General features: G+C 38.0%; 1 protein-coding gene and 1 pseudogene across 1 annotated transcript; both read left to right on the forward strand.

Moving 5' to 3' along the window:
- Positions 1-15,900: 15,900 nt before the first annotated feature.
- LOC121263521 (S-adenosyl-L-methionine:benzoic acid/salicylic acid carboxyl methyltransferase 2-like) lies at positions 15,901-18,626 on the forward strand. The gene is made up of 4 exons (XM_041166454.1): positions 15,901-16,248; positions 16,533-16,940; positions 17,673-17,930; positions 18,012-18,626. Exons 1-4 carry the CDS (start codon positions 16,174-16,176, stop codon positions 18,360-18,362), a joined length of 1,092 nt encoding a protein of 363 aa, XP_041022388.1. The 5' UTR covers positions 15,901-16,173; the 3' UTR covers positions 18,363-18,626.
- A 7,782-nt stretch (positions 18,627-26,408) lies between these two features.
- Positions 26,409-26,502, forward strand: part of LOC121263672 — a 4,033-nt pseudogene continuing 3,939 nt past the window's right edge.

Raw genomic sequence — 26,502 nt, forward strand, 5'->3', positions numbered from 1 at the left:
GCCACCTATTTTTTACACTTGTCACACATGAAAAAGGGTTCTAGAAGGAAAGCAATCATGATATGCCTAGGGAAGACAAAGGGTCACTCGGCCAACGTGCCCACTCACCAACCACCCACGTTTTTGCATGACAATTGTCAAAGCCATATGAGTTCCAAGAAGATTTGCACGGGAAAGTGGTGCATGGGGGAGCTCAAGGGACTAAGGCACATTCCACCAAGAGATTAGGGTTTCGGCCAAGAGGGGTTTACGCCTACCTAAGAGGTTTTAACCACCTTATTGCCAAGTGTCGCACATGCATTCAAAAAGGGGACTATCTAGAAGAAGGCTATGATTAGAAGTGGAAGAGGTGCATGGGATAAAAACAAAAACCCTAGTCCCTAGGTTTCGGCCACTACACCACTCTCCCTCACACATTCCACATGTCACTCACTTAGGAATTCTAGAAGAATGATCATGAGGAATAGGAAATGACCCACACACCACCTCAAGTATCCAGAGAAGAGGAAAGATCTTATGGGAAGTTGAGATGGATGGCAAAGAGGAACAAACACACACATCCCTACACGCACTTGCCACTTGGCAAGCATGAATGCTCCTAAGAAGCAAGAGTCTAGGATTAGGGTTTGCCAAATGACCAACACGCCCGAAAACGTTCAATGAACCTAGATCACTTTGTGTCACGCGCCTAAGGGCACTTAGGGAAATCGGATTTCTTAAACTAAAAGGCATGCCACTTGTCACTCAAGCTACAAAATTCATTTGGACTTCCTGAAGAAGAACAAGCCCAAAAAGAAGGGGAAGGGTTTCGATGGAGGCTAACAGGCTAGTGACACATGGCATACATGCATCCAACTTTTGAGATTCCCTATGTCATGGGAAGGTGGGAACTCAACGGTCTATATAAGAGGTAGCTCAAGGGTCGGCATCCAAAAGGAAACACACACCTAGGGGACACTTTGCCCATTTCATTTTCGGATTCTCTCTCTCTCTCTCTCTCACACTCACTCGACCATCTTGGATAGAAGCTCACTTTTCCACTTTCTCACCATTTCTCTCTAGCCAAATTCCATCTACACTCTACCATCTCCACCCAGCCAACCATACAAAGAAAAGAGGAGTAAGGAACCCTCTTTGGGAGAAGACCCACAAGGTAACACCCACTACATCTCTACACGTTCCTTTTTTATTGAAACACACACATTCATGGGAATTCTCATAGAAAATAAAGGGTTCGGTTTGGGTGAAGTAACACACACTCTATCCCGAGGCTTGAAGGGGATTAGAGGGCTTCATTTGGTTGTTTCTAAAACCGTGAAGGACTAAGGTTTTTCCTCAAGAGGAAGACCGAACCACAATGAAAGGTTTTTCCTCAAGAGGAAGACCGAACCACAATTAACATATACACGTAAGCATGAGACATTTGAAAGGGAAAGAGATCACGGCCACCACTATGAGTTCAAACTAGCGTTCCAGTCTCTATAGAGTTCCGGCCTTGGATGTAAAGAACGAATACATAGAGAGCCCTTCGAGCTGTGGATTAGGTTTCACAGACCATGGGGGAGTAAACCCTAGACACAACACACACCTACACCTATTCAGACTAGGGTTTGTGTTGATTACGACGTCTAATAGTTCTAATTATATTTTCAGCTTGCTTGATCGTGAAATTTGTATTGCTTCGAATATTTGTAAGTAGACTCTCAACCTACTTTGGACAATATTTGTATACATCGTGTGAACTTTGCATTCTTATGTACTATCATGTGAACTAGTTGATTGATTATAATCTCTTGCTATGTGATGCCTTGTAATCAGATTTGCATGATGTTCTTGTTATGTTTACTTGCTCATGATGTTTTCGGGAGTTCTTAGAAATATGGGTTCAAGATGTTTACTATAACATGTTTTTGTAAGTCTCAAATGATTCGGCCATACATATTTTTTTTGGTTTAAGATATTGCTCTTCTACTTCGATATGCCTCAAATGTTATTGCCTATATTTGTGAACTAAATATTCTAATGTTCTAATCTTTTCAAGCCGTAACATGACATGTTCAATATTGTGTAACATCGTTAAATGAATTTTGGCATTACATGTTCACAAGATGCATGAAAAGAAAAGCGTCACAAGTACATGTCACATGCATTTGGGTTGGGTATTGTTTTCAAAGAAAAGACTCTGTACATGTTTTATCAAGACCTCAAATACTAGGATTGGGGAATTTCTCGATGGAACTCCTCTGTCCACTCTGAAGTATCTAAATTGGAGTGATAGCCCTTAGGTCGACAAAGTACCGTCGGTGGACCTCGAATGGATCCTTGTGGAAAGGATACCGGAGCGGGGTAGCACCTAAAACTAATGGGTGCCACATGCGTTATATGCAGTGAAGGCGAAATGGCGAATTGCCGTATAGTAAGGACTATGACGTAGTCGCCACGATCAAGTAGGTCGTTCGATGATGCTGTAACTAGCGAGGAACCAACGGTGCATAGGGGAGTCGAGAGGTTTCCAAACTACATGTTACAAAAAGTGAACAAGACAATGAATTAAAGATGTGTTATATGTATATTGTTCAATGTGCAAAATGAAAAAAATGTTTTATTGAAGAGTCAATGCAAGTTTGAAAAAGTCAAATAGCATGAACTAAGTTTTGTGTCAAGTACATGTCCATGCATTCATTTCATGGTTTGTCTTTATATGCCTATGTTATCTATTACGTTTTGTTTCTTTACTTATTGAGATTTCTCGAAATGAATGACTTAGTCGAGAATGAGTATACTCTTGAGGCCCGCTATGATATCGTTATTGTTTGCTTAACGACTAATTCAAAATACCTTAAGGATATCCAAGATACTCTAAATAAGGACCATGACTCACCAAGGTCGTCCAAGCATGAGGACGCCCTCTCCTTAGGAGATCATATGATTTTGTAACGGGCTATCTAAGACAAGTATAGGAGTATACCGTAGAATCCCAAAAGGTTGCTCAAAGTTTGGGAACTCAACAGCCTGAATCGCCTCCAAGAAAATGAGTCTTTTTATGCATCTCAAGCGAAGGGACACTCGGAATTTTACGGGTTATAATGTAAAACCCTCATGTATTTTGGGATATTTAAACAATGACATCTTTTGGGATCTTTAGTTTTTATGGTACCATGATATTTTGCAAAAATGCTCTAAATCTTATTTAGATTTACATGAATTTCAACTGCGATTTATTGCATACTACTAGAATTATAATAGGTGCATTGAATCCTAACTGTCATGTATGAGTGTATGTAGCCTTGAGTTACATGTCCCATCGCTTCAGTCTCACCGTCTAATCCCAAAAGGAGGCTAGGGGCATTACAGGGTCCATGTTATCTATCTAGTATCTATCGTGATTCCCTCTTGGTATATATTGAAGTTTGCAAGCATCACTTCGATGAAGAAATGCATGCACTACGTACAAAACTGACTGAAAATAGAGCACAAAGAAAAGTAGAAGAAAAATATGGAGAAGATGCAATTGAGAACTATGCAAATTAATTTGTATAAAATATCACTTTTAAGATGGAAAAAAACAAATTTAGAATAAGACGCCCATTTGTGGGTGTGTGCGCATCTATATGTGTATATATATATATAGTTGTGAATAATAGGGGCAGCAAAATCAAAAGCACTAGGAGACATGGAAGATGCATGTCTCACTTCTTGATCTATGTCTCATATATATATGAGAAATACTTTAGTTACAAATAGATTTACAAAAGTAAACTTACAAATTGATATGGCTTAATGTGATATGTCATGGAGGGCGGAATGGATCCTCATAAGGCATGGGCCGAACTCACGACCAAGAAAGGTGTAACTCCCCGTACCCGGAAGGGTCGGAGAATTACTACCTATCACTTACCAACCTGTCTCTGCAAGCACCTAAAACCCCAAGGATTTCATAAATAGCACACAATCTCAAATTATCCAAATAACCACAATACAAACTCTATAAGTCATCATTACAAAAATAACATAAACCAAAGGGGTCCAAAATTTCCAACAATCTCAACGAAAACAGAACGATACATCTTTAAATCTCAATGGGTCCAAACAACTCAAATACTTCCATTACTCAAGTTATACTCTTCTACTAATAGTGGAATTTGACTTTATATCCATATCTAGACAAGCTCCAATTTCTAATCCTGACCCCCAGCTGGGCAATCAATGTCATCTGAAAATATAAGAAGATAAGGTGGTGAGTTATCCACAACTCAGTAAGCAAAGAACATATACTAGTATGTAAACATGAGCCAATTTTAGAAAGTTTGGTATGCAGAAATAAATCATTTCATTTTCATATGCACATCTCAAAACGTATTGTCAGAAAAAGATCAGAGCGACTTTTAAAACCTTTTCATACTCATAAACCAATTTCATATTCAAAAACTGCTTTGGCATAACGTAACTGCACATCTTCATCTTATTATATCATATCATATCATATCATGTCATATACCATATTTAACCCCCGTGGTAGGATTGTGCAATCCCCGGTGGCCAAACCAGGCAATATCATGTTGTGAAACTTCTCCTTTTTCAATCTCGGAGCCCCGAGTGTGCACATAGGAAAGAACACGTAAAAGACCACTTTATTTCCAAAGTGGGTGCACTCATATCATGTTGGTGCCAACCATATCACGTGAACCAGTATCATCATATCATAACCATATTCAGAATCAGATTCAGAACAGATAAGTATGCCAAAGGTTTATCATATCCATATCATATCAAAATACGTGCGAAACATATTCATATCATTTCCATTTGATCAAAAACATATCCAAATCATTTCATATCACATGTATATAAATTTCAATGATATCATATTCGCTCTTTTGCATATTTCAAAAGCATGTCAAATATTGCTCATGTCTATACTTTTCATGTCAAAAGCATTTCTTTTCTCTTTTATATATATCTCATGAGTGAATGCAAAACATAAACTGAGGTTATTTTTCAACTTTTCTTTTTAAAACAATATGTACATTTTTACAAACTAACCTCAGTTCATTTTTTTTATGCAAATCTAGCATAGAAATTCCGCTTACCTGGACGTCTTAGCTTTTTCAGAGATTTCCTCAACAATGCCAAACAAAATTAGTTAACACCTATAAGATAATCACATAGATTTCCATAAATTCTCAATCAATCTCGTATTTCGATATTCAAGCCTAAACTTTTAAAGTAACCTATTTTAAATTCCTCAAAACCCAAAATTTTCATTATTCCTAAAATACCAACATCACTTTCTAAACTCATCAATATCCAATTTAATAACTTTGACTAAAACATTTAATTCTAACTTATTTACGATAGAGAACTTACTATAATTTATAATACTAAATAATATAACTATATTGAAATCATTATAAGTAGAAACTCCTACTTTTGTCTAAATAATGAAAAAAAAATATTCTTTTAAAAGGATTCAAAAATAATATTTTGCACTTACCGATCATTCCAAAAATTTATCAATATTTATTTAACAACCAATCCGATAAAATATCAGTCTTTTGAAAATACCAACTTAGCAAAATAAATCCACATGTGCCTAAGTGTAAACATAAAAATCACATGCAGCCCAAGTTTGTAACACCCCGCATTTTTAGTGTATTTTTACTAAAGGATTATTTTTATTTATTTAAATTTTATTCTCGTATTTTAAAATTGGTTGGATTTTTAATGAGTTTATTTCTATGATTTTAATTTGGTAAACATTATTTTTATGTGCTTTCTTAATATTTATTTATTGTTATGCATTTAAATTACTTTTAATATTTATTTAATTACTGTGAGATTTAATTATTTCAATTTGACTTTACCATTACGTTTAAATTATTTTATTTAACTTGAGGTTTTGAAATCGTTTCCGTTGGATCATTTTTGTGACCCAAGTTATGAGGATTAGACCTCATTTCTTTCTCTATATTTTCTCTTTCCTCTTTTCTTTTTCTTTCCTTTTTCTTTTCCTCCTTTCTTTTCTTTCTTTCCTGGCTTTCTCCCGCGCGACGTCCAGCTCCCTCACTCTCTCTCCGTCCGTTCTTCCTCTCCCCCAGCCCGCCGCCGTGCGCCGGCGGTGGTCGACACCGCCCGGCTCCCCAGCTCCCCCAGCCACCGGCGATGCCACACCTCCGTTTCCAGCTCCATTCGCGCCGCCGTTAGCCACCACGAGCCCATTGAAGCCGCCTCACTCTTTCCGCCGTTGCGCCGCCGTCGCACCGCCATTGGCCACCATCTTCTTACCACATCATCCTCGACCTCTTGGCAACCCATTGGACCCAACCCCAGCTCCGATCCGCCACCGGTGAAGCTCCACTATCCACATTTCCGATTTGGTGTTTTTGGTCTTCTACCACCCATTTCGCCGCCACCCACGGCCAACCTTCACCACCACTAGCTTCACCGACCTCCCTAGGCCCTACCCTATCATTTTTGGGTCTTCGTTTGTCTCCGTTGAAAAGTGGGTATATATGACCCACGGCCACAGTGTATTTTACACTGTTCTGTAGCTATTTTTCCACTTCTTGCAGCTTCGTGATCCTTCGGAAATTGCTTTATAGCATTGTAAATATTTCTCCAAAGAACTTTCGTAATTTAAATGTATTTTTGCACTAACCCATTCACTGTATTTTTTGGCATGCCGGACTGAGTCCGAGGAGTTCGGGGGTCGGATGGATTTGTGATTGGAGTTGTTTGGTTGGATTTGATTGGATTGGTAATTGTTGGTTTGGATATTGTGTTGGTTCATGTGCATTTCAATATTTCATGCATGATCATGTTTGTAAAAGAAAACTGGATTTTCGTGTATTGCATTCATATTCATGTGTTTATGAAAACTGAGTTTTCATGTGAGAATGGATTTTGGGTGCGTGTGTATCACGACCCCAAGCCGAGATGGGGCATTAACTCGGTGGAGCTCCTCTGGTTACTCGGGAGCGGAATATACTGAGTAACGTCCCCTGGATTGTCGCCGGGTGACAATGGGATCGGACGAGATGGTCTCGTGCCGACTCCGTGGTCCTTCTGCTGGCGGGGACTAGAGGATGTCTGGCCACGTACGCGCTGGGCATCGCTCGTTGCGTAGTGTGGGTGCTTGGCCATGTACGCGCTGGGCGCGGAACTGAGCACCGCTACTAAGCCAGGACGTGAGGATGGTCCATAGGGGAGGCCATGGTGCATATGGAAATAATGCATGGTGCATTTGGAATTAATGCACTATTTTCTGGCAAAATATTGCGAGTTGGATTTTGGGTAAATCATTTTCTGGGAAAATGTTTTACGGATATTTTAGGCCAAAATGGGATTTTAGCGTGTGTTGGAAAATTATCATTTTCGGGAAAAATGATGTCTTGTGGAAAAATGCATATTTTTCATGTGCATGCATGTTAGTTGCATTTAATGCATTTTATATTACGTTGTTATTTGGGGTCATACTTACTTGCGATACCATTTTATGGTAACGCAGATTTTGATGCAGATGAGGAGGAGGAGGGCGAGCCTGAGGAGACGGCTCCGCCTGAGGAGTGATCTGGGATCACTCGTTTGTTTATTTGAAAACTATTGTAATATATTTTTATGGATGACTGTATAATTGCTATTTAAATTTTTACTGATGTTTGATTGTAAATAAATTCTGGTACTTAGTTGACTATCCGCTGCGTTATTTTACTTGTACACTGTTGCATGTACACACACTGGCACTTCGTTGGGATGTGTGACCGTGTTGTCACCATCCTGGTGCCTCAATCCCTGTGTATTTATATAAGGGGGATTGGGGGCGCCACAGGTGGTATCAGAGCAGTTCGGCTCTGGGTAAAACCACATGTCCCTTAAGATAGTACCAGAAAATTATTTTTATTATTATTTTAAAATAATAAAATTTTTGTTTAAGTGGTGTAAGTTAAGTTATTTATTTTATATTATGAGTTTTTACTATTTTATTTTATGTTAATTGATGTTATTTGATTTATTTTATTTTATTGCTTTAATTAGTGTTTACCTTTGGTTGGGTATGGTTTTATTGGCTTTATTTATTTTATTGTATAATAATTTTGTTGTTTATTTATTTTATTGTATAATAATTTTGTTGTTTATCTATTTTATTGTATGTCATTTTAATGTAATTGTTTTATTTTATGGCGGATTATTTTCTTGTTTTATTTATTTTATTGTGAACTACTTCATTGGTTTTATGCATTTTGTCATATGTTATTTTATTTATGGAATTTTATTTTATTTTGTTTTATTCGAAATTGAAAGGCAGGTTAAGGGTTATGTTATGACAGGAAGATGGTACGACTGAGAAGGCCATTGTTAGGCTTAAATATTGGTATAGTAGGCCTGAACTCTTGGTGATTGGTTGTTTTAATATCAAGGCTTGAACATCAGGGTCTGGGTGAACTCTTTGGATTAAGTACTCAAGTTGCTGCTAAGGAGGGGAATAGTTTTTTTTAATTGCTTAGAATAATTGAGGTTTTAGATTCTGTAGAATTTATGTAGTGAGTCTATGGGTAGGAGGTTGTAAGTTCAACGAATGTCAATGTTAGATTCATGAGAAGTTCATCTAAGGTTTGTGGCCCCATAGTTTTTAGAAAATAAGTTAATGGGATTTAAGCTGGTAGGTTCAACAAGCAATTAAGAGATTACTTAGATTAGAAGTTTTTGATCTTGCCGACCTCGATAAGCAATTTGATAACATTTGTGATTTTAGAATTTACAAGTTTTATAAGGCGAATGTTTTAGATTTGAGTTCATCGATCTTGAGGATTTCAGGAAATGATTTATATCTGGGTTAAGGTTTTAGAATTGCAGAGTTGAATGGCTGAATTAAAATAGGATTGATCTGAGTTAAGTTACTGATATGAGAATTTTTTTAGGGGAGAATTTCTTTGGAGATAGAAGATGTTGATCTAGTTCGGTTAATAATTGTTTTTAGCTTGAGGTTACAGTGACAGGTTAATGATTTAATCCATATCAATTTTAAGGATAATAGATGGTGATGATTTAAGAAATGATTCTTATTGATTTTGAGGATATAGGTTTAGTGATGGAAATGGTAATGATGATCACTTGCACATTTGGAGCATTTTGGGTTTTGGCTAAGGGTGCATGTGATCGATGCATGGTAGTGGTGAGTGTTTATGCATATTTTGGAGAGTTCAGGTCCTAGTCTCATTTTGATTTGAAAGAAGTGGTTTTGGTAGGTGTGGAAGAGGAGTCGACACAATAGTAGTAATTTAAGAGACCTTGGCTTGGAGTTTTTGGTGAGTCGATCGAAGTGTGCAATTGAAGTGGGTTACTCAATGAATCATGGTTGGGAATAGTTATTGTGATTATCTTCAGGAATTAATTGTGACTTGAGGTCACCTAGGAATTTAAATTTTTGAGGCTATACTTTCTTTGGAGTTTGAGCATCTAGTTGGTTGAATGAAGGACATTGTTATTTAACTTGAAGAGAGATTGATGGGATGTCATGTGTGGTGTATGAAAAGATCTTCGAAGTTGAAGCTTAGGCATCAACAGTGGATAATATGATCAAGTATGTGGGGTAATAAAGCATTAGGATCCTTGGGTGCTTTGCAATGGCTTTTGGTAGATTGAAGATTTGATCAGTATGGTTTGCCCTGAGGTTTAATAGTGATGTGCTATTGAAGGAACTAGTTGTGTTAATACTAGCTTATTGAAGTAGAAAGTGGGCGAGTTACCAAGGAAGTTTTGTTAATGTTTTGGTAAAGTCAATGGTGGTTCGTTGTGAGTTTAGTCACCGTTAGATTAGATGTTGTTTAGAATGTAGATGGTGAGCTTTCGGGTTTAGGTTGTTAAGTAGAAGTCTCTAGGCACTCTTTTGATTCGCTAGGTTGGAATTGAGTCTTTTAAAGTATGTTTCTTATCTTAGAGGAGATGAATGTATTTTGGGTTGACGTTGCTTATTTTCAATTTGAGATGTTGAGGTTGTTTGATATTGATTTTCTGTCAATGATCATGGGTGTATTTTATAGAATTTGATTTTGATCAAGGCAGCAGAAGTTAATTGAAGAATTTGAGTTATAACTCGTGGTTTTGGGAGAGAGTGTTTTTCTACCAAATTATGATAAGAGTTTTGGTTAGTAAGAATGGAGCCACCTTGTACTCGATGGTGTTAGTTTCATGAGGACGTAAGTTTTATACATGTGGCGAATATCAGAGTGCGCAGCAGAAGCGTGGTATTTTTGTTGTAGTCAGGAGTTCAAATTGTGCTGATTTGAAGAATTAGTGGTGACTTGAATTTTGAGAAGATACTTGTAATTAGAGATTAATCATTTGGTTGTGCAATTTGTTATTGATGGTTAACATTGGAAGTGGCTATTAGGTTTCCAATAGTAGAATTCAATGAAGGTTTAGAAGTTGGAGCATAGGAGTTGATTGAGGTTGGCACATATTATTGTATGGATCTATTGATCATTGAAATTTATTGGATGTTGTATTAAGGTTCTCGAGGAAATTAGATTTTTGGATAGCAGTCACTCTAGGAATACTGGTCGTGATGTGTCATTGGGGGACTAAAACGAGTATATTGGATATTGCCATGTTCATTGAGAAATGTACCACGTGCCGTCTAGTTAAGGTTGAGCATCAAGGTAGACTTCAACCTCTCCCTATTCCAGAGTGGAAGTGGGATGATATTTCTATGGATTTTGTGGTAGGGTTGCCGAGGACTCCTAGTGGGAAGAACTCAATTTGGGCGATTGTTGATTGGTTGATCAAGAGTGCTCATTTCTTGCCCATTAATAATACTGACTTGTTGGGTAAGTTGACTCGGTTATATGTTAAGGAGATAGTGCGTTTGCATGGAATACCCAAGAGTATCGTGTCAGATCGGGACTCGCGATTCACGTCCCATTTCTGGAAGAGTTTGCAGGCAGCATTAGGCACTAAATTGAAGTTTAGTTCGGCGTATCACCCCTAAACGGACGACCAATCAGAGCGTACTATTCAGACTCTGGAGGATATGTTGCGGTCTTGTGTCATGGAATTCCAAGGAAGTTGGGAGAATCACTTACCGCTTATTGAGTTCTCTTATAATAACAGTTTTCATTCCTCCATTCAGATGGCCCCGTATGAAGCTTTATATGGACGGAAGTGCAAATCGCCTTTATGTTGGGATGAAGTTGGTGAGAACAAATTGCTTAGGCCTGAGATAATTCAAGAAATGAAGGATCAAGTTCAGTTATCAAGAAGAAGATGGCTGAAGCGCAAAGTCGCCAGAAAAGTTACGCAGATACAAGAAGAAGAGACTTATCCTTTGAAGTAGGTGATTGGGTTTATCTTAAAGTCTCTCCTATGAAAGGCGTTAAGCGCTTTGGTAAGAAATGAAAGCTTAATCCAAGATATGTTGGCCATTTTCAGATCGTAGGGAAGGTTTGGCTGGTTGCTTATAGAGTGGCCTTGCCGGACTATTTTGGTGGTATGTTCTTAGTCTGCTCTTAGTTGAATCTTATTCATGTCTTAGTCTTAATGTTGACCTTGCCAATTTCGAGGACGAAATTTTATTTAAGGGGGGAAGATGTAACACCCCACATTTTTAGTGTATTTTTACTAAAGGATTATTTTTATTTATTTAAATTTTATTCTCGTATTTTAAAATTGGTTGGATTTTTAATGATTTATTTCTATGATTTTAATTTGGTGAAAATTATTTTTATGTGCTTTCTTAATATTTATTTATTGTTATGCAGTTAAATTACTTTTAATATTTATTTAATTACTGTGAGATTTAATTATTTCAATTTGACTTTACCATTACGTTTAAATTATTTCATTTAACTTGAGGTTTTGAAATCGTTTCCGTTGGATCATTTTTGTGACCCAAGTTATGAGGATTAGACCTCATTTCTTTCTCTGCATTTTCTCTTTCCTCTTTTCTTTTTCTTTCCTTTTTCTTTTCCTCCTTTCTTTTCTTTCTTTCCTGGCTTTCTCCCGCGCGACGTCCAGCTCCCTCACTCTCTCTCCGTCCGTTCTTCCTCTCCCCCAGCCCGCCGCTGTGCGCCGGCGGTGGTCGACACCGCCCGGCTCCCCATCTCCCCCAGCCACCGGCGATGCCACACCTCCGTTAGCCACCACGAGCCCATTGAAGCCGCGTCACTCTTTCCGCCATTGCGCCGCCGTCGCACCACCATTGGTCACCATCTTCTTACCACATCATCCTCGACCTCTTGGCAACCCATTGGACCCAACCCCAGCTCCGATCCGCCACCGGTGAAGCTCCACCATCCACATTTCTGATTGGGTGTTTTTGGTCTTCTACCACCCATTTCGCCGCCACCCACGGCCAACCTTCACCACCACTAGCTTCACCGACCTCCCTAGGCCCTACCCTATCATTTTTGGGTCTTCGTTTGTCTCCGTTGAAAAGTGGGTATCTGTGACCCACGGCCATAGTGTATTTTACACTGTTCTGTAGCTGTTTTTCCACTTCTTGCAGCTTCGTGATCCTTCGAAAATTACTTTATAGCATTGTAAGTATTTCTCCAAAGAACTTTCGTAATTTAAATGTATTTTTGCACTAACCCATTCACTGTATTTTTTGGCATGCCGGACTGAGTCCGAGGAGTTCGGGGGTCGGATGGATTTGTGATTGGAGTTGTTTGGTTGGATTTGATTTGATTGGTAATTGTTGGTTTGGATATTGTGTTGGTTCATGTGCATTTCAATATTTCATGCATGATCATGTTTGTAAAAGAAAACTGGGTTTTCATGTATTGCATTCATGTTCATGTGTTTATGAAAATTGGGTTTTCATGTGAAAATGGATTTTGGGTGCGTGTGTATCACGACCCCAAGCCGAGATGGGGCATTAACTCGGTGGAGCTCCTCTGGTTACTCGGGAGCGGAATATACTGAGTAACGTCCCCTGGATTGTCGTCGGGCGACAATGGGATCGGACGAGATGGTCTCGTGCCGACTCCATGGTCCTTCTGCTGGCGGGGACTAGAGGATGTCTGGCCACGTACGCGCTGGGCATCGCTCGTTGCGTAGTGTGGGTGCTTGGCCATGTACGCGCTGGGAGCGGAACTGAGCACCGCTACGAAGCCAGGACGTGCGGATTGTCCATAGAGGAGGCCATGGTGCATATGGAAATAATGCATGGTGCATTTGGAATTAATGCACTATTTTCTGGGAAAATAGTGCGAGTTGGATTTTGGGTAAATCATTTTCTGGGAAAATGTTTTACGGATATTTTGGGCCAAAATGGGATTTTGGCGTGTGTTGGAAAATTATTATTTTCGGGGAAAATGATGTCTTGTGGAAAAATGCATATTTTTCATGCGCATGCATGTTAGTTGCATTTAATGCATTTTATATTATGTTGTTATTTGGGGTCATACTTACCTGCGATACCATTTTGTGGTAATGCAGATTTTGATGCAGATGAGGAGGAGGAGGGCGAGCCTGAGGAGACGGCTCCGCCTGAGGAGTGATCTGGGATCACTCGTTTGTTTATTTGAAAACTATTGTAATATATTTTTATGGATGACTGTATAATTGCTATTTAAATTTTTACTGATGTTTGATTGTAAATAAATTCTGGTACTTAGTTGACTATCCGCTGCGTTATTTTATTTGTACATTGTTGCATGTACACACACTGGCACTTCGTTGGGATGTGTGACCGTGTTGTCACCATCCTGGTGCCTCAATCCCTGTGTATTTATATAAGGGGGATTGGGGGCGCCACAAAGTTTCCGTTAAAAAAATACCAACTTAGCTGATGTTTTAAACAAAAAGCGCAAAAGGGTAAAAACACCCTTCACACCTACCAGTTACCCGAGACAACCACAATTTCCTTTTTAAGTAACTGTTATTAACAACAAAACTATAACTAGAAGAGACAAAATGCGAGTGACGGCAAGGACATACCCACGAAAAAAAAAATCGAGGCAGGGCATCGTGGGAGCGCGACTGACGTTGGACAGAGGTGGTGCTGACTTTCCGATGGCGTCACACAGAGAGAGAGAGAGAGAGAGAGAGAGAGAGAGCTGAAAATGAGGGAGAGGGAGATACTGTGAGAAAGGAAACGAAGGGAGAGCAAAGCCGAAAGGGGAGACACGGCGAGGGGGTGATAGTGGTGATAGTGGCTTACCGAGAGACTGAGGTGGCGTGCGGTGGAATGGGGCTGACGGAACGACAGCTTGCGGCATGGGTTGGCAGGTTGATGGCACATGGTGGAGATCAGTAGGTGCTCTATTTTTTGTGCGGGAAACAGGGGTGCTGGTTTTTACCAATAGCAGAGAACCGGACGGGATACTCGGAGAGCAGTGGCGCACGGCTGGAGTGATGGACTCATAGTGGCTGAGGTACCCGCGGGACTGTGTTTGGTGGAGTTGCGGCACATGAAACTGCTTTGCAGGTGGTGGTTTACTGGTTGCGGATTGAGCCCTTCGGTTTGGTGTTTTGCAGAGAAACGATGGCCTTCTATGAAGAGGGGAAAGAGCGGCACATCTCCTAGGGTTGAGGATATTTAACATATATATATATATATATAAGATAAAAATAGTAAAGAGATAAAACCTAGAGGAAAAGGATAAACGTACATGCATCAAAATGGAAATAAGAACGTGAACATAAGCGACGAAGGCGTGAACCACGTGCATGGATGGCAGTGAGCTGGGTCTTACAAAATATCTGCGAGATATAGAGCCCAAGGCCTAAGGCCCACGAAAAAGGAACCGCTGGCCATAATGCGCCAATACGAAATTCAATTTCGACCACTATTAATGATATAACAGGCAGGATAATGTTCGGCGCGATACACGCCAACGATATCTGCCCGGGCCATGTTAATTCTCCCGGCGTAATGGCTGATTTGGGGCCCTAATAATTAATCCACATCTAGGCTAGAACCAGGGAAAGTCAAACTGTGAGGCAAACCTCTCTCACCCCTCCGAAACTCATATAAATAGATGTCAAATAACATGGTTAAGATAGTTTTGAAACTCCATATACTTCAGATACTCTATTGAATATACACTGATTTAAGCATCCGAAGTGTCCCTAGACACAATATCCAGCCCCTCTTACTTTCTTATTACAGGTTACCAAAAGACATTGTTAGCGTTATGAAACGTGTCCCCAACATGTCAGATCATATAGTAAGAATGGTACTAATAGATATAAATTAACTGATTATAATACTTCGTGGGTGTTTTTTTTTTTTTTTTTAAATTAAAGGGTACGCGAAACTTTTTTTTCTTATGGCTGGAAGTATTATTTATTTTTATTCTTATTTTTAACTTCATTATAGCTAGGCACTTGTAATTAATAGTGTAAAAAAAATTATTTGCAATTCTAATATATGAAAGTTCATGTACAATCTCATTGAAAAAAAATAGATAAATTTGAGATCTACATGAAAAAATTATTTTTTAAGATGTACCCTACTTTTTTATGCAGTGCTTGCACAAATATACCTGAGAAATAGAATGTTTGTGAATAATATTACCTGAGAAGTGTTGAGAATATTTGTGAATAGTAGTAAAAAAGTAATAATAAAATATTAAATAATAGAAAAAGTAGATGAAAAGTAATGAATAGTAAAAAAATTGGTGAAAAGTAATAATAAAGTAAAAAATAGTAATGAAAGTATTTAAGATACTCTCACTTGTCAAATACACCCATCTGTATCTAGTATTATTAAAAAAATAGTAATATTAAATACAGTTTGAATATGCAAATCTGGCGTTTTATTTTTAAAAAGAAGTATAATTTACTGTTAAAAAAATGATTTTTTCCTGAGTTTTAGATTTATCTACATTTTTTTAAATGAACGTGTAAGACTTACACTGAAAATATGCACAGATCAACCAGCTGGAAGCCTGGAACGATTCTAACGGGTCGGGAAAATTATGTGGTGCTTGGAGAACGATTCTGATGGCCTCGATCCCGAATAATTCTGGTTAACCTCCCTGGCCTTTCTTTCATATAGTTTTTTGAGTTAATCATTTTAGGACATGAGTAGCTAGCTGGCTTCTTAATTAATAGCTAGCATAAGTACAGATCTGAGGCGCAGCATCAAGAAATCAGCACAAGCTCGCTCACGTAGCAACGTCGTACGTACGCACGGGTAGCTGCGGCAAAAGATCGAGATCGAGAGAGATGGAAGTTGGTCAAGTGCTCCACATGAATGCTGGAACGGGAGAAACCAGTTACTCAAACAACTCCCACTTACAGGTCATGAATACTTATTATGCAAACAAATGATCAGAAAATGTTTCGTAGTTAATATGTTTACGTGAATTTATAATGGACTACGTACGGCCTTCTCATATATATATATATATATATATATATATATATATATATATATATATCAATAAATTGCAACATTTGCTATATTTTCGGCATTTTAGCATCCAAATAATTGATGAAAATTACGTTCACAACCTATGATCATTATGCAAACTAAGCATATGAGGAACTCATTTAGATTCTTAATTTGTTTGGACACTGAACAGAAAAAAGTGATATCTATGACCATGCCCATTATAGAGGAGGCTATGACCAATCTCTACAGCAGCACCTCGCCAAGTAGCCTAGTCATCGCCGATTTGGGTTGTTCTTCTGGACACAATTCTTTGTTCGTGGTTGCTGAACTTATTAAGATAGTGGAGAAGCTTCGCCAAGAATCAGGCCATCAATCTCCTGAAATTCAAGTGCTTTTAAATGATCTTCCAGGGAATGACTTCAATACTATTTTCAAGTCCCTACCAAGCTTCCAGAAAAATTTGAGCAGTCAACTCGAAGCTAAAGACGCTGGTCCATATTTTTTCTCAGGAGTTCCCGGTTCTTTTTATGGCAGGCTTTTTATGAAGAAGAGTCTTCATTTCCTTCATTCTTCTTATAGTCTTCATTGGTTATCTCAGGTAACTCTTTCTACGTGTACAATTATCACTTGTTTTAAAAGTTTTAACTAATGGAATATTTAATTAAATGGAGTAGAGTCTAGATTTAAGTTTCAAACTCAAGAACTCTACTATGATACTATATGAAATCACCATCTATCCCAAAAGCGTAAACTGATAGAAAGAATTAGATTTAATTTTTAACGCTGCAAACAAAAAGTACAGCAATTATCAGTAATCAAGGTTCAATAATAATATGATATGAGGTCATGATCATATGATATTGTAACATGTAGTACTTCCCCTATAATGTGGGAAGCATGCATGGGAATAGCAAACGTTTGTTGGACCTGTTGCTTAAATTTGGAGACCCAACTATGTAGTAATCCTTGCTTTTTTTTTCTTTGCTACTGCTTATTTAATGGGTTTTTACTACTATCTGTTTGGTCTGTATTCTGGGTACTCTGCAACATTTATAGATGTATGTTAAAACCATTGCAAATTGCGGCCGGTTGCTGCAATTCTGCATGCAATGGATTGCTTTGAATCCTAATATTGTAATGTATAGCAACTTCCATTGAGCTAGTAGTACTTATGGTTGGTCTGCTAGCTACCCATTTGCCTGATCTTGTCCTTCTGGTTCTTTTGTTCATGCTTCAATCAAAGACAGCCTGTTGTCTCAGTATTTTGGTTGCGTATATTATGAAATAAATAAGTATTTATGTGTGTGTAACTAATGTTACTGTTCTTTAGGTTCCTGAACAGATAGAGAATAACAAAAGGAACATTTACATGGCAAGCACAAGCCCACCAAATGTGCCGAAGGCTTACTATTCGCAATTTCAAAGAGATTTCTCTACATTTTTGAAGTGTCGTGCAGAAGAAATGGTAACAGGAGGAAGAATGGTTTTAACGTTTATCGGGAGAAAAAGTGAAGATCCAATTAACAAAGAAGGTTCTAATTCCATGTGGGACCTATTGGCCATGGCACTAAATGACATGGTCTCCAAGGTAACCCAGCACCCTTTATTATAAATTATCCTAGCCCATTCTTAATATTTGTTGGTGTATGAATCATTTATACATATATAGGGACTCATAAAAGAAGAGAAAATGGATTCTTTCAACATCCCTCACTACACTCCATCTCTATCCGAAGTGAAATCCGAGATTTTGGAAGAAGGATCTTTCTCCATTGATAGACTGGAGTTCTCTGAAATCAGCAGGAGCACTTACTACAAAGAATGCAACCACTCTGATGTATCCGAAATTGCTGCAAATTCCATAAGAGCTGTTGCAGAACCTTTGCTAGTTAGTCACTTTGGAGATGGCATCATTGAGAAGGTTTTCAGTAGGTACAAGGAAATTCTTTCGGAACACATTTCTCAAGATCAGTTCCTACTTGGGGTTACCAATTTAATCGTTTCTGTGACAAAGAAATGATGATCAAAATATTTATGTAGTGCTTTAATAAGAGTAGTCATACATACTCACCTAATCACAGATACAGCTATTAACTAGCTACAAGCTGTTATATCTTTTGTTTCTACTTTTCCCTCCAGTACTACTGTGGCAATAAATTTATACTTAATTGACTAATGTTTTTATCTTTTATTGTACTAAAATTATGTATCTGAAAATTTGACTTGGACTATGTATCAGATCAAAAGTAGTGACAACATAACACGTTGCCCTCAAGTTCTTTTTCCCTTTTTTTTTTTTTTTTTTTTTTTTTTTTTTTTTTTTTTTTTTTTTTTTTTTACCTTCTCTTGGCTTGGCCAAAAAGGCAAAAACGGATACACTGAAACTACCTAAATAAAACAATGCATAATTCTATATACACCAACATGCAGCATGTTCCTCGCGACCTTTGCTACTAAAAAATATTTATTTGCTATCAGTTATTTCTAATCAAAATAATTATTTCTTGTTAAATTGAGTACATTCTCATTGTAAATAGTTATTTCATCACATAATTTGTCATAAATACTCATTTTTCTTGAAGTACAAGCCATGCATATTTTCTTATTTAGGGGTTCAAGTCCACTAAAGTTCTTGTCTTGATTTTAATTGTGCCTAAACTAGGATCAGTAACAATTGTGTGAACCTTTGGTTTGCCTGATCTCCAACGTGCATTAATATTATTTTGTGATGCTTCCTTTTGGGCTATCTTCATTGCACATTCGAACAATTGCCCAATAACGTGTGAATGCAAAATTTAAATGTCACATCACAAACGTTCGAACGTGTTTACATTCAAACGTTAACTTCAACCGTGCGAATGAAAAGACCGAATGTTAGCAATTTATCATTTAAATGCTCATCTGTCAGATGAACGTTTGCGTTATTATCGACATTCGAACATACTTTCTATGACACGATAAGCTAAAAGAAATTAACTTGGCTATTAGATATAGAATTAGGGGTGGCAATATGTGACACGATCCGTTAACCCAACACAAATACGAGACGATAATAACGAGTTTGGGTTTAGTCTTAATGGGTTCGGGTCAAAATGGGTTGACCCGTTCAGACACAATTGCTTAACGGGTTGATAGTCAATCCATTTTGACCCATTATGACCCGCTAAGAAAATTAAAATTACAATTATACCCTTATACCTAAAAATAAAATTGTTGAAATTTTAATTTCAATGTTTTTAGTATTTGGATTGTAACTTTAGACTTGTAGTTAGTTTTATATTTTTTATAGATATTGTGATTTTAACATTTATATAAAATTATGTTAAACTTAATCAGGTCAAATGAATTAATTTCGGTTTTGTTCAAGCCATTTACATAAACGGATTGAAACGGGTTAGGTCGGGTCATGTTAACCTATTTCGTAGTATCACTAACGGTTCAAAATGGGTCATGTCATGTCAACTCGTTATGTTAATGGGTTGTGCTAGGGTTTGAGATTTTGACATGATAAGCTTAACAGATCGTGTTCAGGTTGACCCATATAATATACTATACATGCATTGACACGACATAAACACAACCAGTTAATACGATTTGACACCCCTAATAGAAATAGATATATAAATAAACCTTTAGTTGTCATGAATTTTTAGATGAAACAATGTGTTTGCATCATGATTGGTAAGTAGTAGAACTTGAACGTGAAGAAAACAAGCTAATATTGTGTTAATGCCAAAGCTAGCCAGATGCCTTAGTAAGTGCTAGGATATATGTTTTCTAGTATTTCTCTTGAAGTTAGTTTGTTCCGAATATAATATAAGTAATTAAATTTACATCTTTTTAAAATTTTTACATTTTAAGATAAGTGGTGATTTTACACAATATTAGAACAGGTTTCTTGAGTTCGAATCTTTACTCAACATTGTACTCTATTTAATTATATATTTCACATGTTGGGCCAACTCATTGAGGGAGAGTGTGGCTAGCTTACACGTTTGTGTAAATGTTAAGAATATAATACAAATAATTAAATCTACACGACATTTTCATCAACTTAGCCTTTGAGAGTTGTAATTTCACGTACTCTAATGATGTCAAAATTTAGAAGCATGAGCATCTAATACCTAAAGCGCATTTCGCCGGGTTCAACCTCATTTGATACTGTCATAGTATCGCGAAAGCCTCTCTTAAGTCACTCAGGTGCTGTTGTAGGGTTCCACTCTTAACTAGCAGGTCGTCCACGTAGACCTCTATTTTTCTTGCTATCTAGTCTTTGAACATACGATTGACCAACCGTGGTAGGTGGCACCCGCGTTCTTAAGCCCAAAAGGCATCGCCGTGTAGCAATACAAGCCTCGGTCAGTGATGAACGAAGTTTTCTCTTCGTCCTCAGGGTTCATAAGAATTTGGTTATACCCAGAGTAGGCATCCATAAAGCTGAGCATACGGTGACCCACCGTAGAGTCAAGAATCAAATTAATGCGGGGGAGCAGGAAGCTGTCCTTCGGGCAGGTTTTGTTAAGGTCAGTGAAGTCAATGCATATTCTCCATTTGCCGCTCGGCTTCTTTACGAGCACTACATTAGACAGCCACTCTGGGTAACGAGCTTCTCGGATCAATCTCGCACTCAGCAGTCAGTCCACTTCCTCGACTATGGCAACGTTCTTTTCTGCACTAACGCTTTGATGCTTCTGCCTCACCCCCTTGACCTTTGGGTCAACACTAAGGTTGTGTTGTATGACTTGGGCGCTATTCTAGGCATATCCTCGTGGCTCCAGGCAAACATTTCCTGGTGCTTAATGAGGAGTTGATGCATGGTGCTCTGAGCTTAGGTCGTCATTTCGCTGCTAATCCTTGCCTCCACTTCTGGTCGCTCTAGGTTAAGATGGATGAGCTCTAACGACTCAAATGGTTTCACCTTTCTGAACTCTTGCTCATCTCGAACTCTGCTTATGACCTCCATATAATCAGGAGCAGGCGGCAAGGTGCAGGCATCCTCCACGGGATATGCCTGGCTTACCCCGCCATTTGTAGGCACCTTTTTACGAATGTGTGTATAGCTTTCCTCCAGTGTGCCCTTCTCGCTTCCAAGAACTTGGTTCTCTTGTTGGTTAACATCCATGTCACTGGTAATGTTGGCGAGCTTTCAAGTTGTCTGAAACGAGTTGTCTTAGGTGCGCGAAGTACACGTAAGACCTAAAAAAGGATCCCACAGACAGCACCACTGTTAACGTCTTGTTTCGCATACCTTTGGGCCAGGCTCCGACAACTCATGTCTTTCGAAATAGGCATGCAAAAGATATATGGTAACTATGAGAGAGCGGCCTTGGTGCTGGGGAGTCTCCAATATCAAAATTAGTAAGTATTCTTAGAAGTTTGTAAATAAGTGAGAGTCTAGAGATCAGAGAGCTTTCTCATACCTGGAGCTTTCTATTTATATCGTGGGTTGGGGAAGGTGAAGATCATCCTTGTCTCTACAAAGGTCATGCCTCTTCTACTATTTCTGCTGTCAGAGTTCTTCAATGCGACATGGCTATGCGACAGTACCATAAATGAGGCATGTAGCTTGGTAGTGGCACCATTAATGCAGCGTGGTTTCCTAGCTTCACAGTTATCTTTTGTGAGCCATAGATGGTCTCATCTCAATAGATCAAGGGCCTTCCGCATTTCTTGTTGTGCCCTGTGCAAGTCTTTGGGCTTTGAACTTGGCCATCGACTGTCAAGTTGTCCTGTCTTATCGATTACTTGACTCATTTCCCTGGTAGATGCTTTGCCCCCTACACGGTCCGAGTGGCCCTTGAGCCTGGTATTAGGCTGAGGCCCAGTGGGCTTTGTGAGATGGAGAAAATCCCCTTACACGCTCCTTGTTGAATCGGGTTAGGTAAGACTTTAGGCTTTGGTCCTCCCCCTATTTGATGGTGAGGAGGTAAGCCGATGGGCGCCTCCTTCTCCGACTCGACATGGATTTAGTCAAAAACAATCTGGCTAGCTCTCCAAAACTGTCTACGGATCCCGACGCTAAAGACCCGAACCATACTCGTGCCAGCCCCTTCAGGGTCAACAAGAATGCTTTGCATGCCACCTCGTCCGGGAAGTCATGCTGCGTCATATGAGCCCTAAAAATTTCTAGGTGCTCAAGATGGTCCCTTCTTCCATCGTACATTTCCATGGCTAGGACCCTGAACTTTAGTGGTAAGGGCACAACCATCACCTCCTTCGTGTAGGGTAGACCAGTGCCCGTGAGTAGTTGGTCCATTGATGAAGACATACCCACCTTCCCTGCTATCTCCTCATATTTTCCTTTGAGACTCAGCTTATCCTACATGTTCTTCTGCTCCTCCTCCCTATTTGGTCCAGCCTATGTGTTCTAAGACCTCATATGCCCACTATCACTGGACTCTGCTTCCTCATCTTGCACCTATTCAGGTTTTCTAAATTCCTTGTTTACTTTGCAAAGCGTTTGCAACTCGTTGGTCAACTTAGTCACCCACTCCTCCATTTTTTTTCAGTCTTGCTTCCATGACTTCCTCTGTGTCTCTTTGGAGCTGTCCGAAACAGGTTGTAGTAGGCATGTGAAATACACGTAAGATCTACAAGGATCCCATAAACGGCACCACTGTTAATATCGTGTTTCGCACGCCGGCCAGGTTCTGACAACTTAAGTCTTCAAAACTTGGGCCTGCAAAAAATGGGAAAAGAGGCAACTGGGAAAGGGCGGCCTTGGGGCCGGAGAATCTCCGATGCAAAAGTTACTCAATTCCCTTGGAAGTTTATAAATAAGTACTAGAGTCTAGGGATCAGAGAGAATTTTCTCGTACCTGGGACTAGCTATTTATATCATAAGTCTGGGGGGACAGATCATATCTACCCCATGGGGTCTGTGTCCTTCGTACTGTTCTTTTTTTCATGGTCCTTTAATGCGGTGTGGCTCTACGATAGTGCCATTAATGTGGCGTGTAGCTCGGGTAGTGGTGCCATTAATGTAGTATGTTTTTCCGATTTCCCTCACCCCGCTAGCGTCCTTGTTGGTCCGTTGATGCCCTTTCTATTAGAGGATCGAGGGTCCCCCATAGATTACACCCACTACACGAATAAGCACTTAAGAGCTGGACACTATTCGAGGGGTCTCTAGGTCGACGAGTCACATCCCCTGCAACACGTTCCCTCATGCAAGTTGTATCCAGATGAGCCTACCCATGGGCTGGGTTGGAGACTTTACTTGTTCTGAACTGGACTTTTGGTCCTTGTTTCCTTGGTTGCCATTCTCGGGCCTGCTAGGACTAAGGGGGGAAATCCCCTTACACTATATATATTAAATCAAAGTTAATAAACAAAGAGTCCTCACAAACTGAGAATGAAGATTGATCAATATCTCTATGCCATGCGTCCATGACTACACTCGAACATACAAGCAGGCTGAGAGATGCGGCTATCTTTGGGTAGGTTGCACCCAATGAATGGCGGAGAGGCTGATGGCAACAGAGTCGAAGCCACGAACACAATTTGAAAGTATATTACATTCACGGAGGGAGAGGATAAAACAAAAAAGAAATAAGCAATGAATATTCATAAATTCCGGTCCACGTTGCTAAGCCAACGAGGGACCATAAAAAACGATTTGATTTGATCCAACTAGCCACTACCTCTGTATTGTCGTTGAACGAAAGCATAAATATAAGGAAAATGATTTAGTCACAACATTTTGTACAACACATTGTACAACAATGTGTTAAATGAGGTGTATTTTTGTAAAATATCTTATAAAAGTAACATAATTTTACAAAAATACCCTTCATTCAATACATTGTTGTACAATGTGTTATACAAAATGTTGTGGGTATATCATTACTCGAAATATAATAGGTAACTAGAAACACAATGCAACAATCGTTGACAATACCAAGCGAGTGAGGACTAGCCATCATATCGGGATATAGGGCCAGTGTGGGGTCGGCTGCAATTTGGATAAAACATTTAAACTAATTAACATAATTTTATATAAAAATTAAAATTTATATTTATTAATCATCATAATATTTAAAAAAATAATAAGATTATTTACTAATAAAAAAATCAATATTTTTTAAATTTTAACCTATAATAACTAATATTACAAACCCTACAGTAACAAATATGAACATAGGTCCATAATTACAATTCCAACGATAAAAGTATAAGCATATTGAGAAATATTAATATTATCACACAACAATAAAAAAATTATAATTTTGAAATAAAATTTAAACGGGTTGTTGCGGGTTGAATTTGGATTAAGCGAGTATATCCGTTATTGACTTGTTTATTAATCATATCTTAACAAATCAACTCGTTTTGACCCAAATCAAAATCTACTAATTTTATGCCGTGTTGTTGTTAGATTCACAAATTATATCACGTATTGACACCCTGGCTTGATTGGCCAAAATAATTCTTTTGTTTTTTTAACAACAGCCGACAACACAATTACTGAACGCATTACGGGAAAAAGTAAAAACTTAGAAAAATAAGCAAAAGAAAAAGCCTGATTGGTTGAAAAATGATTTACAAAACACATCTTTTTACCTTAATTTAGATAAATATGTTTTAAATTACGAATACTTTTATAATAATAATATTCTCATTTCAAAATATAATTATAAAATATGTTGCAAAGTATATTACGTGGTATCATTTTTGGATCCAGACAGGCAAAACCGACCGAATAGAAAATTTTTCGTCCAGACCGAACCTAATTCTAGACCGGTCGGTCTTGGTCCCAAAATATTTGGAACAATAAAACTCGATCTGGTCCTAGGGTTTACGAATTTTAGACCGAACCAAACTAAATCGGACCGAACCCTTATATATAAATATTTTTAATAATTTAATAAATTATTTTTATATAGTAATTACATAAGTTAATGATGTAATTTTCATCTAATTTATTATCATTGACCATATAAAATAATATATACTATCATTTAATGATAAATTATAAATCATATGATAATTTATGTCATTATATATAGATAGTTAATGCATCATATATTCATACATACTAGGGGTGGGCAGCGGGGCCCCGTACGCCGTTGCCCAGCCCTCGTCCGCCCCGCCCCCGCATGGGAGAAGGGGGGTTGCGAGGCACACAACCCCGCTCCTCCTATGCGGGGATAGGGCCTTACATTTATATATATATATATATAAATATATATTTATATATATAAACTTAAATATATATATTTATATTTTACAAATTGCGTATATATAAATATATATTACAATTTGTTAAACTTGTTTACAAAATATGCATCGGTAAATTTAAAAACTACATAGTTTAAAAACTAATACACTACAATTTATACAAAATATGCACTAGTAAATTTAAAAATTACATAATTTTTCAATTACAATCATATTTACAAAATTTAAATTTATAATTTAGATCTAAAAATATATTTTTAATTACTTTTACACTTAAAAATAATTTTTAAACCAAGTAAAATGTAATTTTTTTTAAGTAGACGGAGGCGTCCACCCTGTCCCTGCATCCCAGGGGTAGGGAATGGGGGTGAAAACTCCATCCCCCATCCCATGCGGGGTGGGTGCAGGAAAGGGGTGGCCCTGCCCCGTAGGAGGTGGGTAGCACCCCTAATATATACTATTTACACTTAATTAAAATAATTAGGTAATTTTTTTAAATGCCTAAGTTGCAAACAAAGACGAATAATTTATATACAATGAAATTATTTGATATTCATTAAACATATATAAAATGTATAATATTATTAATAATTATGCATACTAAAGAGTAAATTCTAAGTTAGTAAGCAGTAATAATCAACACCATAAATATAATTATAGTAAAATATTTTTTAATGAGCTAGTTATATAATTCATATTAATAATTTATTTAATTTTAATTTAATAATTTAAATAATTTTTTATTAATTATTTGAAAAAAAAAAGATAATAAAATAATTAGAAACGATTGAATTAAACCAAAATCGATAACTACCTATCGGGTTCTATCCATATTTTCCCCGGAGCGGACCGATTTACGGCCCAGTTATCCCCGTGGTCTACCTCGCCAAAACAAATGCGGCTTTTTCCTTCTTTTATCTTCTTTCATCTTCAAAACGAAAAGAGGCCAATACGCCACAATCCAGAGAGAACGGAGGCAA

The sequence above is a fragment of the Juglans microcarpa x Juglans regia genome, chromosome 4S, assembly GCF_004785595.1.
Source record: "Juglans microcarpa x Juglans regia isolate MS1-56 chromosome 4S, Jm3101_v1.0, whole genome shotgun sequence".
NCBI lineage: Eukaryota > Viridiplantae > Streptophyta > Magnoliopsida > Fagales > Juglandaceae > Juglans > Juglans microcarpa x Juglans regia.